This window comes from Neolamprologus brichardi, chromosome 11 (assembly GCF_056152115.1).
Source record: "Neolamprologus brichardi isolate AB-2024 chromosome 11, ASM5615211v1, whole genome shotgun sequence".
NCBI lineage: Eukaryota > Metazoa > Chordata > Actinopteri > Cichliformes > Cichlidae > Neolamprologus > Neolamprologus brichardi.
This window is the reverse complement of record NC_142114.1, coordinates 29546895-29564427: the sequence shown is the minus strand read 5'-3', so window position 1 is coordinate 29564427 and position 17533 is coordinate 29546895. Positions and strand designations below refer to the sequence as shown.

Below are 17533 nucleotides of genomic sequence, written 5' to 3'. Positions count from 1 at the left end.
CACTGTAGCACTTGATGAACTTTTTGAGTCCAGACGGTGTGATATTTAGATGAGAGGTTAGCTATCAGCTAACACCAGTGAGCGTGGTTAGCTTCTATGTATGTAACGCTCAGACATGCACAGCTAATTAGAGAGAAACTACAAGAAATTAACCAACCACAACTGAAACACAAACTTCCTAGATGGTCTGCATCTCACTGTATTTTATATTGTTTGATGCAGAGTTGGACCAAAGCTGGTTTACTAACTCACTTTGCTGTGTAGCGTGGCTCACTTCTCCTTCAGTAACTACTTCACTGCACCCACATTCCCCCCTTTTGTGGATGACTAAGTAAGGTGACCGCAGCTAGCAGCGTTTTTCTTGCTGTTGCAGCAACTTCTCTGACATACTTTCCACTTCAATCCCGCTAAGTCACACTGAGTCACTCACACAGGTGCAGTGAAGCTGTGGTTACTGGGTCGAGCGAAGCGCTGGTGAAGATCGTCAAGGAATTATTTTGAATTTAGTTGGCATTCTGTTGTCGTCTCTGGCTCCCGCTCCTCTCCTCGTCTGTTTCCTGAGCGAATGCTAGCTCCACTGTGACCTCCTCTGTTACTCACTGGTGTTTGTTGCTGGTCTAATGAAGTCAGTGCTGGTTGGTGCTCTTATCATCATGATATTTGACGGTGTGCTGCATGTTAGAAAGTTAACCGTGGTTTCTGACTGAGATATGAATGATTTTGGCCATGAACAATGAAAATGTGGTAAGATAACCTTTTCACAACAAGGTCCGGTGCACTGACCATCAAAAAACTGGAATCTATCCACGCACCCCAGAACTGTTTATCTGTATGTGATTTTCAATACTGCAAAGTTGGGCATTTTAACATGCATGTCTATGGGGACTGACTTGTATTTTGTGCCAAATGGCCATTAGAGGAACTGCAGTTTTTGGCACTTCCACATTAGATTCACTTCTAGAGGTCGTTGCATGAATTCACACAGGTCTCCTTTCACCAGCAGCACATATGATTACATGGCATGTCAAGTCATGACTACCTGAACAATGAAAGAACTTTCTATGAGCACCAAGTGACATGCTTGAGACTGAGAGTCTTTTTTCCAAGATTGTCGCGGAGCAAGAAAACAGCATGTTTTTGGGGTGTTTTTCAGGGTTTTTCAGTGATGGACAGATATTGAGATTGTGGCCTCCATGATTTTCTTCCAGGTGAAACGATTTGTTTTCATGGTCTGATCTAGAAAAATGCATTTAGCTTCAAATATTATTCAACTAGTTCAAAAATACTCTGCACAGCTGAATAAATGACAGGTGGACAAAAATGTTTTCAAAGTATAAATTATAACCACACAATCTCACTACCTCACACTGACACTGTAATTTAATAAAATCATGCACATTCATACCTCGGGGGAATTTAAAAGCATCACGCCACCAACTGCATGACGTCGGACTGTGGGAGGAAGTCAGGCAGCGAGAACACGCTAACTCCACACAGAAAGGCCTCGGCCAGACGATGGATTTAAACCAGCAACCTTCTTGCTTCAGAAGTGCTAAACATCGTGCTCCCGTGCAGCTTTTGGTGTGGAGGTTATAATTTATAATGTATGCTTTAAACAAAGAAAAGTATTATTAAAAGCTTTAAGCTGTCTTATCGTGGTATTTTTTTTTTTACCTGTTGCTGCCCCTGTTGTCACTAGGGTCACAGTTTATTCAGCTGTGTAAAAACTATAACTTTAATCTCAGCCAAACCGATTTACTCAGGAACAAATAAAATACTGAAAAAAGCCAAACAATAACATTTTTAAGTTATCTAAGTGACTTATATATCATGTTTAACCTGAGTAGCGAAAGACGGCGGTGGGTTTGAAGCCAGGAGTCCGGTGTTCTCACGGCTCTAGTTAGCCTAGCCCCCGGCTAGCTATCGAGCTAGTGGGTAACAGACGTCTCCGAAAACGTCGGAGCGCTTTTGAAAATATGTGGTGTCTTGATAAACTGAGCAGATATTTGAGGTTTACACAGCTACATTCTCGCTTGAAAATATGTTAAATGTTTATTTTGTGACCCAGAAAGAATAATAAGAGTAATATTAAAACTAACTAGCTGCCGCCATTGTTGGAAACTGAGCTGGGCTGCGCTATGAATTCTGGGACACAGCTTCTTCTTCTTCGGGGTTTAACGGCAGCTGGCATCCTTGTACATGCAGTGCTGCCATCTTCTGTTTCAGTCCGTTATTACACTCTTAAATCCTACTACTTAATCCTGCGTCATTTGGGATCTTACAAAGCTTCAAACGACGCGTCGACTATTAAATCAGTCATCAACGATTTTAATAGTCGACGTAATCGTGACTACTCGACTAATCGTGGCAGCCCTAGTTGTCATTATTCCAACTGATGATGATGTTTTTGACCACAATCATCAGTCTCTGTAACATCCGTGCACCTTTGCTGCTGTCAGGTTTTCAGAATGCTGACGTGGTACATTGTATTGGGACAAAGTTTCACCAGTGGCACTTTAAACTGCTTCATCCTAATTTAAGTATGGCTTTCTGACCTTATTTAAATGCCCATCAGACACTCGGGATTCATGTTATTCATGTTTAAACATTTCGCCTGCTTCTAGACTCCTTTAAATAAGAGAAGGAGAGAGAGAGAGAACAAAGGAGCAGTTTGTGAGAGCGAGTGAGCATGAAGGCAGAGGTGATACTTCAGTTTAGAATCTGCTGCATTATTGAATGTAATTTTGTGTTTAAGCACTCGTGTACCTAAATGCACGGTTCTTCTCCTGCTCTCTTTCACCCTTTTCTGTAACTACTGAATCTATCTAATAAAGATAAAAAGGCATCGAATCAGCCTGAGAAGCTTCAGTGACTCAGTCATTATGAAAAGTTATCAGGAGTTACGGTTTCTACTTAACAACAGTAAATGGTACTTTAATTATTCGATTCTTAATGCTGCTCGAGCAGTTTGTGCAGTCGTGCATTGAGACATTCATTCATTTTTGGTGAGGATGTGTAGAACCGCTGCTTTGGTTGCCATCGTCTTGGCCTCCGTTGCAAATATAAGGAACCGTGGATTTGCTTTTAACCAGAACATTTGCTCCGATGCACATAAAACAGTAAGTCTCTGTTAGTCAGGCATCTGAAGTTGAAATGAACCGGTACTGACTGGTCATGTTCACAGAATAAAAGCAGGAAGGGCAGTGGAATAGCAATGAGTGGTTATTTCCCAGCCAATTAAACAAATGACTGTTTTCATGATTAATGGACTCATCGTTTAAACTTTAAAATGACACAAAATTATGAGAGAAGGCTCTTTCATCTAAATAATCAAACTCAAACAGTTGTTATGAGGGGGTAGCTATGGAAACAGGCAAGTTTTAAGCATGTTTCTTGTGACATCACTCACTTTTCAGGTAATAGGTTATACAATAAATAAGCAAATTACCTTTTTGTCTTTATGAGGTTGAAGTTTTTCCCATCAGTGCTTTTTGGGATGTAACTGCCTGTGAAAAGTCTTAAAAGAAGTATTAAGCTACATATTTATGAGCTGTTGTTAAAGATCTAACATGTAAAGTATCGTATCATCATCCTTAAAGTGCTCTGGATGACAGAGCGCTCACCCAGTTGCCGGGGTAATTATTTGAAGCTGTGAGTAAAGGAGGTCTTTACAGGTTATTGTCTCATTAATGGGATGTTGGGAGTATCCGAGCAGTCGAAGCATTTTCCTTCCCCTTATTTCTTTTCTTTCTCTCCGTTCAGGTGCCGGGCCTCCGGCCGATCGGACAGTGGTGATTGACGAATACAGGTACCTGTCTCAAAAGCTGTTTGCAGCCGTGTCCGTCTTCGCCGGCCTCGGCATCCTGCTCGGCATCGTCTGTCTAACCTTCAACATCTATAACGGGAATGTCCGGTGAGTCCTCGAACACTCGACGTCCCCATAGCCTGAAATATTCTCCCCTCGTAGTCTTCGCTTATTATTTTGCATTCACTGTCGTTCTGTTTATCTCGCCTTGAGTTTTTGTTTGGAGAGGTCATTGTATAAGCTGCTTCTCCTGCACAAGCCTTTCACTTGTTTACTTTGGATTCAAGCGTGCGTCAGTGAAAGTGTGTTTGAATATAAATGAGTGCCTTTGTGAGCACGCCAGACATTTTTAAATAATTGTATTTTTTTTTACTCTAAAACTCAACAGAAAAATTATGCTCCAACAATTTTGAGCCTTAATTAGTGCAGATTTTTAAATAAATCCAAAATGTTATAGTGTCAGCTTTTCAAGTGTAGTAATTATTTTTGTTTTCTTGCTTTACTTAATTAATTGTTTTTAGATTTTAAAGACTGTTAACGCCACAAAGTTTGGATCTTGAAATTAGCTGTGGTTAAGTCACGCGAGAAAAATCTTCCTTTTAAGATGGAGCTACAGATGAAACGGTCAAACAGCCGAAACTAATGAGGACCGACGGAGTCGCGTCTCAAAGATTCAAGAGACAGCTTTGTTACACAAAAGTCATCTGTTTGGATAAAAATCTGTGAAGTCGGAGGAAATCAGATCTTGTAACAACCTCCTGCTGCTCACAGAGACCTCATCACTCACTGTGTTTGCACTCCAAGCGTGACTTTGAGTTTTTCTTGGATTTAAAACACAGCTCAAAATAATTCTCAGAGATCTTCTTCTCCTTTGAGGTTAATGTAAATGAATGGCATGCAGTTTGCAAAGTTAGTGGTTTGGGCTTTTTTTGCTATCTTGCTGCTGGTTTCATTGTCACAGCTTAAACGTGGCTCCAGAGCAAATGCAAATAAATTCAGTTAAAAAAAAACTGCCTTTTGAACTGGGATTTATGAGCTTAATACATGTCTGTGGAGCCAGTGGAGGATATCTCTGAGGTCTCTTTAACATAGTATTTTTATGTTTGACCTGGGTCAAAGTGATTTACACTCCCACAAGTCCACAAGCTTATCAGGAGATTTACTTATTTATTTTTTTCTCTGGAAAGCTGGAGAGGTTTGTTCTTCTGAGGATCTCTGGCTGACTCCAGTGTGCCAATCAGGCCCTCCTCCACCTTTGATTATATTTCAAACACAATTTCACCACGGGCTGCTTTCAGCAGTGTGAGTCAGATCAAATCAAATATATTCAGTAAAATGTTTTCACAAAACAGGTTTGCAGCAGCTGCCTTGTTAGGAGACAAAACTCCAAAATCAATCCACCTTAAAACAACGAAAGAGTCAAAAGCAATCACAGACGAGAAATCCAACGAACTGAATCCGACACGTCTGACCTTTCGATGTCTCAGCTGCAGCTACAATAAAGTTCAGCAAATGTTTGACCTTCCAGGTGATTTCACACCTGTAGTTCAGTTAGTTTGGTTCACCTCAAACGGAGAAACAGATGTTTGCTCTTCAGCTGCGTTTATAGAGCAGGAAAAAGTGACTCAGATCTGGGTTTTTTCACTGAGCTGAATCTTAGAGCGGACAAAAACCACAAACAACAAACATGAGCTGCAATGATGCCACATAAACACCTGGGGGGTGAAGTGCTCAGCGCATCATGGGAAGTCCCCCAAAAGCACATTCATCTAGCGGCATGACTAAAGGATGGTTCAAGGTCACCTGATCCCCCCCCCCCCAACTATAAGCTTTTTTTAAAAAAAGGACATTTTGAAGCCTGCTCTTAAAAGCAGAGGGCATCTGTCTCCTGAACCTGAACTGGGAGTCGGTTGCACAGCAGAGGGACCTGGAAGCTGAAAGCTCTGCCTCCTATTTTAATTTGGAGAACTCTAAGAACACAAGTAGACCTGCAGTCTGAGAGCAAAGTGCTCTATTAGGATAAAATGGTACTATGAAGTTATGATGTTGGCTAATCATTCAGCACTTTGAGCACAAGGAGAAGGAATTCAATTTAACAGTGAGCCAATAAAGAGAAGCTAATAAACGAGACGTATAATCTCTTCAATTCAGCTTCTAGGAGCACTGGATAATAAGGAATTACACTAGTCCAGCCTTCCCAAATGCAGAGTGGAGTGAACAGCACAGATCACATGGACTCATTCAGACCATTTAGATGTGCATCTTTAATCTGAGCAGTCAAAATGGACTTTAAGTGATCAGCCATGAGAATCCCGTGGAGGCACTTACAGTGGGGCAAAAAAGTATTTAGTCAGCCACCGATTGTGCAAGTTCCCCCACTTAAAATGATGACAGAGGTCAGTAATTTGCACCAGAGGTACACTTCAACTGTGAGAGACAGAATGTGAAAAAAAAATCCATGAATTCACATGGTAGGATTTGTAAAGAATTTATTGGTAAATCAGGGTGGAAAATAAGTATTTGGTCACCTCAAACAAGGAAAATCCCTGGCTCTCACAGACCTGTAACGTCTTCTGTAAGAAGCTTTTCTGTCCCCCACTCGTTACCTGTATGAATGGCACCTGTTTGACCTCATCATCTGTATAAAAGACACCTGTCCACAGCCTCAACCAGTCAGACTCCAAACTCCGCCATGGCCAAGACCAAAGAGCTTTCGAAGGACACCAGGAAAAGAATTGTAGACCTGCACCAGACTGGGAAGAGTGAATCTACAATAGGCAAGCAGCTTGGTGTGAAAAAATCAACTGTGGGAGCAATCATCAGAAAATGGAAGACATACAAGACCACTGATAATCTCCCTCGATCTGGGGCTCCACGCAAGATCTCATCCCGTGGGGTCAAAATGATCATGAGAACGGTGAGCAAAGATCCCAGAACCACACGGGGGGACCTGGTGAATGACCTGCAGAGAGCTGGGACCAAAGTAACAAAGGTCACCATCAGTAACACACTACAACGGCAGGGAATCAAATCCCGCAGTGCCAGACGTGTTCCGCTGCTGAAGCCAGTGCATGTCCAGGCCCGTCTGAAGTTTGCCAGAGAGCACATGGATGATACAGCAGAGGATTGGGAGAATGTCATGTGGTCAGATGAAACCAAAGTAGAACTTTTTGGTATAAACTCAACTCGTCGTGTTTGGAGGAAGAAGAATACTGAGTTGCATCCCAAGAACACCATACCTACTGTGAAGCATGGGGGTGGAAACATCATGCTATGGGGCTGTTTTTCTGCCAAGGGGACAGGACGACTGATCCGTGTTAAGGACAGAATGAATGGGGCCAAGTATCGTGAGATTTTGAGCCAAAACCTCCTTCCATCAGTGAGAACTTTGAAGATGAAACGAGGCTGGGTCTTCCAACATGACAATGATCCAAAACACACCGCCCGGGCAACAAAGGAGTGGCTCCGTAAAAAGCATTTGAAAGTCCTGGAGTGGCCTAGCCAGTCTCCAGACCTCAACCCCATAGAAAATCTGTGGCGGGAGTTGAAAGTCCGTGTTGCTCGGCGACAGCCCCAAAACATCACTGCTCTTGAGAAGATCTGCATGGAGGAATGGGCCAAAATACCAGCTACTGTGTGTGCAAACCTGGTAAAGACCTATAGTAAACGTTTGACCTCTGTTATTGCCAACAAAGGTTATGTTACAAAGTATTGAGTTGTATTTTTGTTATTGACCAAATACTTATTTTCCACCCTGATTTACGAATAAATTCTTTACAAATCCTACCATGTGAATTCATGGATTTTTTTTTCACATTCTGTCTCTCACAGTTGAAGTGTACCTCTGGTGCAAATTACTGACCTTTGTCATCATTTTAAGTGGGGGAACTTGCACAATCGGTGGCTGACTAAATACTTTTTTGCCCCACTGTACATGTATAGTTAACATCTTCATTCCTGAAACACCCTGTACTGCTTCAAGCAATATTTGTTACGAGAAAAAAAAAACAGAACTATTTTTCAAAGGTCAAAGAGGCCATCTTATGAACATGGATGTAGTATTTGTCATGCTTTATTTCTGTTGCTTCAAATAAAGGTGCAAAGCATTCAGAGATTGGGCGAAATGATAGTTTAAGATAGGGACATTGGTCTTAACCCTTTAAAGCCAGTCGGAGCGGGCACGCTTTGTGTAAGTATTTTTAAATCCCGGTAGCTCTGCAACTACATAAGCTAGCGCAATAATTTTTTTTTGCATATGAAACCAGAGGAGTTGTACTTACATCTTATGCCATCAGCTTGTCCTCAGTCACAGTTTCCTTCCACATATAACTTTGCAAAAACTGCATAAAAAGCACTTGCAGCAACAAAAACATAATATTCCAGAAACACGCTTTGCCGATAAGATCGGCTGTTTGTAACACTTCCTACGTCCATCAGCGCGAACTTTTGCATGTCCGCCATTACCTGCCCGAAACCGGAAGTGACGTCATTTTGCGGAAATGTAGTTTTTTACCATCAGGGCCTCATGAGCCTATACTGGTGTTTTTAAAAGTTATCTTTGACTTTATGACTTTCTGTGTCGTTTCTGGGATGCTTAGGACTCATATTGCACTGCTGGAAATAGTTTATTTTGATGCATATGCTGCTTTTTTGCAAATTTGCATTATAATTATTTATTTTCGTTTTTCCTGCAGTATATAAAAATTGGTGTATTTCAAAAATAAAACTATGAAGACACTCAAAATAAATTTCCTGTGGTGGGAAACTATTTTGTGCAACTTTTTTGTATTTACAGTTTTGAGGGATAAGCCTCTTAAATTTCTCTAACTAGAAATATATGTTAAAAAAACAAAAACGATTTTACATTTGTTTGTAGTTTATTGCACTTTTTTGCAATTTATGTAATTACTATGTACTTAATGCAGACATATTATTAAGATTTGGGCTATAATGGTTGTATTGATGTAAATCAACTTGAAATGCTCCCAAAAATGGCTCCACAGCATGTAAACATATAATATAAGCTCTGGCGGACTTGGTTCTATGGTAGGTCTTAAAGGGTTAAAGCTGAAGCGCCTGCATTCATATATTCCACCCTGGCTGAAAAAAGCTTCCAGTAGAATCGATGTCTGAGAGAGAACAGCCCTCAGCTCATTGACTCTTTGACCTCAGTAAACACTTGGCTGATGACTTTATGCGCTCAATCGCAACTTTCAGGATATAAAAAATCAACATGGAGTACATTTTATAACGTTTTGGTAATTATTCGAGTCAGGAAGGAGAATTAGCCGAGCTCCACTCGCTGTAAGCCAATGAGCTTCCTGCATCCTTGGTCAGATCCATCTCTTGTCATGTTTGGTTTTGAAATACAGTCAGATTAAAGTTTATTCTCAGACTCGGTGTTACAGCGGCCGCACATTTTTATATATAGTGTATGTTCCAATAACTTCAGTGTCACTAACTTACTGTTGTGAGGTTGTCATGTACTTGGTAGTTTAAGTAAACATCGTCCAATGAACTGATTCTGCTTTCAGGAAAGACACTGAATAGCTACTGATTTTCAGTGTTTTCTTGCTCTGAGCACCACAAGGCAAATACAATTTATTTCCATTACATTCATCGGGAGGCAGACATCTCTACACGATCTCCAATACTGGGAAACGCAGCACTACAGGCATCAGGAAAAATACTTCTATTTGATTAGTGGTTAACATTTCTTGTAAGGGATTTGCATCCTGAAACCTTGGATATTTGTTTCATTAGTTCTGGCCCAGTTCTGGTTGGCGCAGGCTTTTTTTTAAGCAAACGACAAAGTCACACTGACTCATTAAATGGGTAATTTTGCATTAGCGCATGACACAGAAACCGAATTGTGGTGACTGACAGCAGGCTGTGCAGCACTCTAATGCCTCTGATCTATATATTTATGCTCCCTGGTGTCACATACATCACATACTGTTATCGTGTGAGAGCAGTCATGCCGAGATAAAAATCGAGCACAGAAGGGGGAAAAAAATGACAGTTTTTCTTCCAACACTGGCCTCAATCAATCATAATTCAAAGCAGCAGTTCAACGCTGTGCATAATAACAGGAGAAAGCAACACTTCATGTCAGAGAATAACCCCCGCAGCACCTCGTACGTCAATGGTATATAACAGACCGAAAGGTTACTTCAGATGTTCTAGCATTCGTTAGCGAGTCAGAGAGTGTACATGTGAATGCATGTTTGTATGCGCTCTACATGAGTGTGGAGCTGTGCGCTAAATAAGCAGCGGCCCCCCGGGGATGTGCAAGGGCAGGTCAATGGGATAAAAGAGTCAAACGTGCACACTCTGCTGCAGGAGATCGACAGCCTGAGCAGAATATATTAAAAACTCTTAGATTGAAACTAAATCTTTTCTTGGGAACATTATAATGCTGAGGAGGTCCCTGGAGGAATTTAAATAAACACATTGTGTTGAACAGAGAGAAATCACTACGCCTATTTTTTCTTCTTGATTGTCCATTTAGCTCCTGTCTCTTCTCCCACACTCACTATCGTCTTTAAATATGACTGCAGCAGCAGTGCAGAGGCACAACTTTCATCTGATTTTTCAAAGCAGGGTGTAGACAACAGAGAGCTTAAAGACACTGTGCAGCTTCCAGAAAACTATTGTTATTAGTCGTATTCAGCAGTGTTGCAGCTTATGCTTACATGCAGTATGTGTGCTAGCACCGATGACAAGGGATGGGTACCGGTGTCCGGTGCCATCAAACGGTAGTAACCAGACCGAAAAGCAGCGCACATTTCGGTGCTTTTTTTTCCTGAGCTGTGATACACTTTAGATTCTAGCCAATCATTTTACGTTTCCGAGGATAGTAGGCGGGCCCAGGTACGTACGTTCTTTTAGAGCAGAGCTACAGATTAAAAATGCCCAAGACGAAGCGGTCAAAGTCTGGCTGTACTTCACAGCAAAAAATGCAAACTCAGCAGCTGCAACAAGTGCTTTAAGCTGATACTGTGATGCTGTCAAAGGAGGTAACACCTCAAATCCGATGAAACACCTGGCGACGCATAGCGGTTTTTTAAAAGCCGAGAAATGCGCCGTATTTGATAGCTTGCTGCGAGACCTCACACCGAGCACATCTACTGCGGGTGTGGTGCCTGTTAGCGGACCCGGAGTTAGCAACATCCCCCAAAAACCCGAAGAGGAGAGTCCTGGCCCCTAGCCCTGCCAGTGTAGCAGAAATGATGAGGATGATGATGCAGCAGCAGCCGTTCTTCTCTGCGTGAGTAGCTTAATGTTGTTCGTGTGTAATTTACGTTGAGTAGGCTAACCATGTTATTACATTAATGCATGTAAGGTGAACTAGCAAACACTGTCATAGCTACATGCGGCTGTCTTCTTGTTTGATGGCAGATACTCCCTTCACCCTGGCCACTAAAATGAGCAAAGAAAAAGTGGAAAACAGCTGAACATGAGAGGTTTTTGGACAAAGTTTGTGTTCTCCATTCTTTAAGCACCGGTTTGAGCACCGGCACCGTTTCAAAAGTACCGGTTTGGCACCGGTATCGGATAAAACCTAAACAATACCCATCCCTACCGATGACACTATCCTACTCTTAGGCTCCACTGTTTTATATTGACTACTGGATGCCATGTATGTTGTATAAGTGGGAAACCAACAAATGCAGAAATGGTAAAAAGAAAGTACTCCAGGTTTTTCATACCAGGCCATAATAAAAGTCATGTGGTCCTTAGCAGGTCTTAAAATGAGGTAAATCCAGCCTCAGATGCACTACAAAGTACACATGTACTGCTTCCATGGGAATTCTGATAATCAAATTACATGTATAGTGTCACGGCTGAGGCAGCAGTCGTGTTGTGGCATGAAAGGTGGACCCAAAATGCAGGCAGCCGACTGATGATATGAGTGAGAGTTTATTTACAGGTGACAGTGGCAGGAACAGACAACGAATCATGAGACATACTAACGGAAACCTAAACTGGGAAAACTAAAGAGCAACTAGAAATCCTCAGGACACGGGGTGAAAGGCAGAGAGACGCAGACTGACGGAGGACACCAAAAACGCAGAGATACACAGATGAACGCAGACGAGCCGACAACGAACACAGACCGACACCCACTAAATATACAATTCAATTCAATTCAATTTTATTTATATAGCGCCAAATCACAACAAAAGTCACCTCAAGGCGCTTCATAGATACAGAGAAAAACCCAACAATCATATGACCCCCTATGAGCAGCACTTTGGCGACAGTGGGAAGGAAAAACTCCCTTTTAACAGGAAGAAACCTCCGGAGGAACCAGGCTCAGGGAGGGGCGGGGCCATCTGCTGTGATTGGTTGGGGTGAGAGAAGGAAGACAGGATAAAAGACATGCTGTGGTTAATAACAGATATGATTCAATGCAGAGAGGTCTGTTAATACACAGTGAGTGAGAAAGGTGACTGGAAAGGAAAAACTCAATGCATCATGGGAATCCCCCGGCAGCCTACGTCTATTGCAGCATAACTAAGGGAGGATTCAGGGTCACCTGGTCCAGCCCTAACTATATGCTTTAGCAAAAAGGAAAGTTTTAAGCCTAATCTTGAAAGTAGAGATAGTGTCTGTCTCCTGAATCACACACACAAGGTAATCGGGTAATCACACACAGGAGGGGAGAACAGCTGATCCTAATACACACGATGACTGGAGGACACAAGCTGAACACAATGACAACAGACCTTCAGAATAGAACAGGAAATCCAGAACACGAGCCTTCAAAGTAAAGCAGGAAACACACAGACCGATTTACAACACGGGGACATGAACAGAGCACCGAGGACAGACACAGGTAGGGCTGATAAAACACTAAACTTCAGGTTCAACCCTAAACGAATACAAAATCAGAATAAACACAAGTTACAAAAATGAACTTCAAGGAAACACAAACCATGACATATAGAAACCCCAGTGAAGAACGAGTCAGTCCACAGGCTTATGGAGGCGACCAAGAGAACCTTTTTAATTCAGTTAAATTATTTTGTAGCACCAAAGCACGACAGGAGTCGCCTGAAACCTCCTAGGACCTGACGTCTACACATGCAGACATCACATTTTGGGTTGTCTAGACCACAATACTAAATTTTGCTCTACAAGGGCCTGATATCCACTTACGAGGACATTATCCTGCCACTGTTCCATCAAAATTTAAAACGAATGTGCTCATATGTGGATGTCAGGCCCCTGGAGCGCAAAATTTGGTAAAAAGATAATTCTTTGTTTTTACATTCGTCAGGTCCCAATCAGCTGAAATAGCAAAGAGAAATTAAATATGCATGTCATGAAAGAGTTCGGGTCTTAGGAGGTTAATGCACTTTATATTGTAAGGTACAAGACCCTACAGTAATACAAAGAAAACCTCATCAATCAAACAACCCCTTTTGAGCAAGCACTTGGCAACAGTGGGAAGGAAAAACTCCCTTTTAACAGGAAGTAACATCCAGCTGAATAATAATAATAATAGATTGGATTTATATAGCGCTTTTCAAGGCACCCAAAGCGCTTTTCAATGCCACTAATAATTCACTCTCACATTCACACACTGGTGGAGGCAGCTACGGTTGTAGCCACAGCTGCCCTGGGGCAGACTGACAGAAGCGAGGCTGCCATATCGCGCCCTCTGGCCAACACCAGTAGGCTAGGCTAGGTAGGGTAAAGTGTCTTGCCCAAGGACACAACGACCGGGGATCGAACCGGCGACCGTCCGGTTACAGATGCGCTTCCCAACCCCCTGAGCCACGGTCGCCCCACGAACCAGGCTCAGAGATGGGCGGCCGTCTGCCGTGACCGGTTGGGGGCGAGGGGAGGAAGACGGGACAGAAGCCATGCTGTGGAGGGAAGATCTGAGTTTTTAAGCTGAACAGTCTGTTCACACACTGGCAATAAAAAGTGTTTAATTCATGAAAGAGAGGTAAATAGTGCACCTCCACGGGGAACGTTTGCTACTGTGGCAAATGTTAAACTCTGTTTAGAAGGTTATTGAATTAAATCCCCTCAACTAAATCAGACGGTACTCAACTGTTAGATTCTTACAGGTATCTGTGATCCCAAGAAGTGAGTCATTCTCTCTTTGGCAATCTTTCCTGTGAAGATACAGCAAGAAAAAAAAAACCCTGACCTTTTGTGTTTGTGTTTGTGATAAAAACCTCTACAAAGCAGACTAATGATTTTAATGCCGTGCACACAACAAATAACCTTTTTTTTTATGGATTTATGGTGAAAAAATGTGCCTCACCTAAAATTGTCCTCTTGCACTGCTCACAGAAGATAGGACGTCGCCTTCTGTCTGCACTAATTAGACTAATGAGTGCCAATCACACATCAAAGGAGATGCCCGGGGAGGAAGAGAGTTTCTATATTTGGACCTTCTCAGTGTGATGAACACGCCAGGAGACCGTCCAAACAAGCAAATCAGGATGATAACATTTTAATTTAAAAAAACCTACAAAAAAAGATGAGCTTTCTTGGAGCTCGCAACAAAACAATTACCGCCTGCTCACAAATTCATTGAATCTACCTTTAAGCTGAAACATGTTTTTTCTTATTGTGTTTTTTTTCTCTTTATTTGTGTGTGAATCTGTTACAATTTCAGGTACATCCAGAACTCACAGCCCTACCTGAACAACATGACAGCGGTGGGCTGCATGATGGCGCTCGCTGCTGTGTTCCCGCTGGGGATTGATGGTCACCACGTCCAGAAGTCTCAGTTCCCCGTCGTCTGCCAGGTAACAGAGAAAACGTGTTATTGTAGCTACAAATATATTTTTCTAGTGATGTGATACCAACAGCTGAGGACTTGATGAGCATCAACAAGACTCAATATTGGACTGAAAATGAGGCCAAAAACTTTCTCGAGCTTAGGACTCTGTAGTTAATTTACAGCTTCATAACTGTATGTGTGAGGGGTGCAGGGGAGCTATATTTTTAATGTTCCTTTTATTAAGGCTTAAAGTTCACGTGTGCTTTGACAGACGGGTCAATGTTTCCTCTAGAACAGGGGTCTGCAACCTTTTACACCCAAAGAGCCACTTGGACCCGGTTTCCACGCAAAAGAAAACACTGGGAGCCGCAAATACTTTTTGACATCTAAAATGAAGATAACACTGTAAATATTGTTTTTTACCTTTATGCTTTGTGTGAACAACTAAGGTGTGTTGCTTATGAAATCCATGAAGTGCTACAGAAAAAATTACATTTTATTTATGTAATTAACACATTTTGAGCTCTTAAAGAAATTTAACAAAAGGAAAGCTGAACTAAAATGATCCAGCAAACAAAAGCTGTTGTGAGCCACCCTTATATCGCCTTTGGGCTGTTGGAGCCTTGACCTGACTTTTAAAAAATAATTGGAAAAAAAGCACTATGCTGCTAAAAAAGGAAAAATAGATGTTTGCAAAATTCTGCCTAAATATGTATTTTACCTGGTTAATGTGTGTGGCGGGGCGTGGTCTGCAGCGCTGCTGCAGGGGAGGCGGACGCACCTGAGCGGCACCTGCAATCACACCTCGCTGCCTTAAAGTCTGTGCTCTCTCTGCTGTTGTTGGTGTGTGTCGGGCTGTGAGCTGAAAAGCTACAGCCGGCTGTGTGTGTACAGCAACCATGTGTGAAAAGTGGTCAATAAAGAGATGCTGAAAAGCGTGTTCATGGAAACATCGTCGGTCTGTCGTGATATGTTTACAATAAGACTTCTGCTCCTGAACCTCTGCGCACAGCGTCTGCTAATCGGGGCTGTGCGAAGTCAGTTTACGCAGGACTGTAAGCTGTCATCTGTCAGGCGTGAGCGTGTTTGTTTTAACATAGTTCATGGTGGAGCTGCTGACATAATGTGGATCCGAAGATCCATAACTGGCCTACCTGGGGTTGAAAGTCTCGATAAATGCACGGCGTTTCGGCGGGTACACCGGCTTCCACGAGTGTGACGCTTATTTTGAGCGATGAAAAAAATAATAGAATATAATTTTATTTTTATATTTCAAAATCACAATAATCTTCCAATTTAGAACTACAAGTTAAAAAGAACTAACATAAATAAAATACACTTCAACTAAATACTAATTTATTTTCCCAAACCACGCGGAGCCGCAGTATAAGGACTAAAGAGCCGCAGGTTGCCGACCCCTGAACTACAAGCTGTCACACTTCCCCTCAGCTCACTGGAGTTGCAGAATCGAAGCGTTTGAGGGTGTTTTGCATTGTTGCTTCTTTTCAGAGCAGACCAGTAATTTGGGTTGCCGTGCGTGTAATTTTAATAACAGACCTTCCAAGAACGTGCTCTATTTTTGGTGAGTGAAATTCTATTTTAATGTGTGATACTTTTCCAGGTGATGCACTCAGGGAGGAGTGAAAAGTGAAACCAACATGAAGTGTTTTTTTCTTCAGGCCCCGTGTTTTCTCTTTAAAAAGGGGGATAAAATCACTCATCTTCCTCACAAAATGAACTGAGTCTCACCTCCTTCAGTCAGAGACATCGATAGAGGAACAGGTGATAAACGTATGGACAGAATAAAAATACAGTCAATAGAAACAAAATTCAGCTGGGATGCTATAGTTAATCGAACACGTCACCCTGCTAGCATAAAAATTACTTAGTTGGTTTTAGAATATTTTAATTCTGTATGTTGATAACAATGTGAAACTAGTTAGTAGGTTAGTAGGGTCAGGACACGACCACTTTATTTGGTACACCTGTTTAACTGTTCATTAAGCAGGAACTCCAGCAACACTTGAGGGAAGAAGAACAACTTTAATAATAGACCAACGCGTTTCGGCTCGTGGCTTTCATCAGGGTCATAGTAAAACATTGTAAAAATTGCTTAAACACAAGACAGGAAACAGAAATTTTTTTTTCAAATTAACCAGTCAAAACTTCACAGATAGGTCAGCTGACATATAATAGGTAGGTATTGGTTAATTGGCTAAGTCACGCCCAAGTAAATACCAGACTAGATCATTACTGATGAGGAGGAGGGGGGGTGACATAACCCCCATATGTCTGAAAATAACACATGCATGAAATGCATAAGGAGGATGCTATACTGCTCATTAAGACAAATATCTAATAAGCCAATCATGTGGCAGCAGTGCATAGCCAAGGTGACCTGCTGAAGTTCAGTTGGTGCCAGATGGACTGGTCTGTGCTTCACAAACTGCTGATCTACGGGGATTTTCCCACATAACATCTGTAAGGTTTACAAAATGTTCTGGAAAAGAGAAAACTCAGTGAGCAGCAGTTCTCTGGCCTCGATGATGCCAGAGGTCAGAGGAGAACAGCCAGACTCCTTGGAGCTGATAGGAAGGCAACGTAGACTCGAATCGCTACAATCAAGTTACGTGGAAGAGCATCTCTGAATGCACAACACATGGAATAGAACAGAATCCCAGTAGAACAGGACACAGTCCATTTATCAGGCTCACGGCTCGTGCAAAGAACCCTTCCAACATCCTGGTGGTTCTGCAGCTGATGCTTCCGTACCTGCCAGACGGCAGGAGGGAGAAGAGGCCATGAGAGGGGTGGTGGAGGTCTCTGATGATGGAGATAGCTCTGCGTATGCAGCGCTGCTTGTAGATCTCCTCCAGTGATGAGAGAGGGGCACCAACAATCCTCCTGGCAGTCTTAACAATCCAAGCTGCAAAATCTTGTGTCAGGATGTTTTCAATGGTGCCTCTGTAGAAAGTTGT

General features: G+C 42.2%; 1 protein-coding gene across 3 annotated transcripts in view; it reads left to right on the top strand.

The window, feature by feature from the left end:
- Nucleotides 1-17533, top strand: part of gabbr1a (gamma-aminobutyric acid (GABA) B receptor, 1a) — a 164446-nt gene that overhangs the window by 115165 nt on the left and 31748 nt on the right. For all 3 annotated transcript variants that reach the window (XM_087848516.1, XM_087848517.1, XM_087848518.1), the window contains 2 exons: nucleotides 3763-3913; nucleotides 14448-14580. In XM_087848516.1, coding sequence (XP_087704642.1) covers nucleotides 3763-3913; nucleotides 14448-14580 — 284 coding nt within the window. The remainder of the gene's footprint in view (nucleotides 1-3762; nucleotides 3914-14447; nucleotides 14581-17533) is intronic.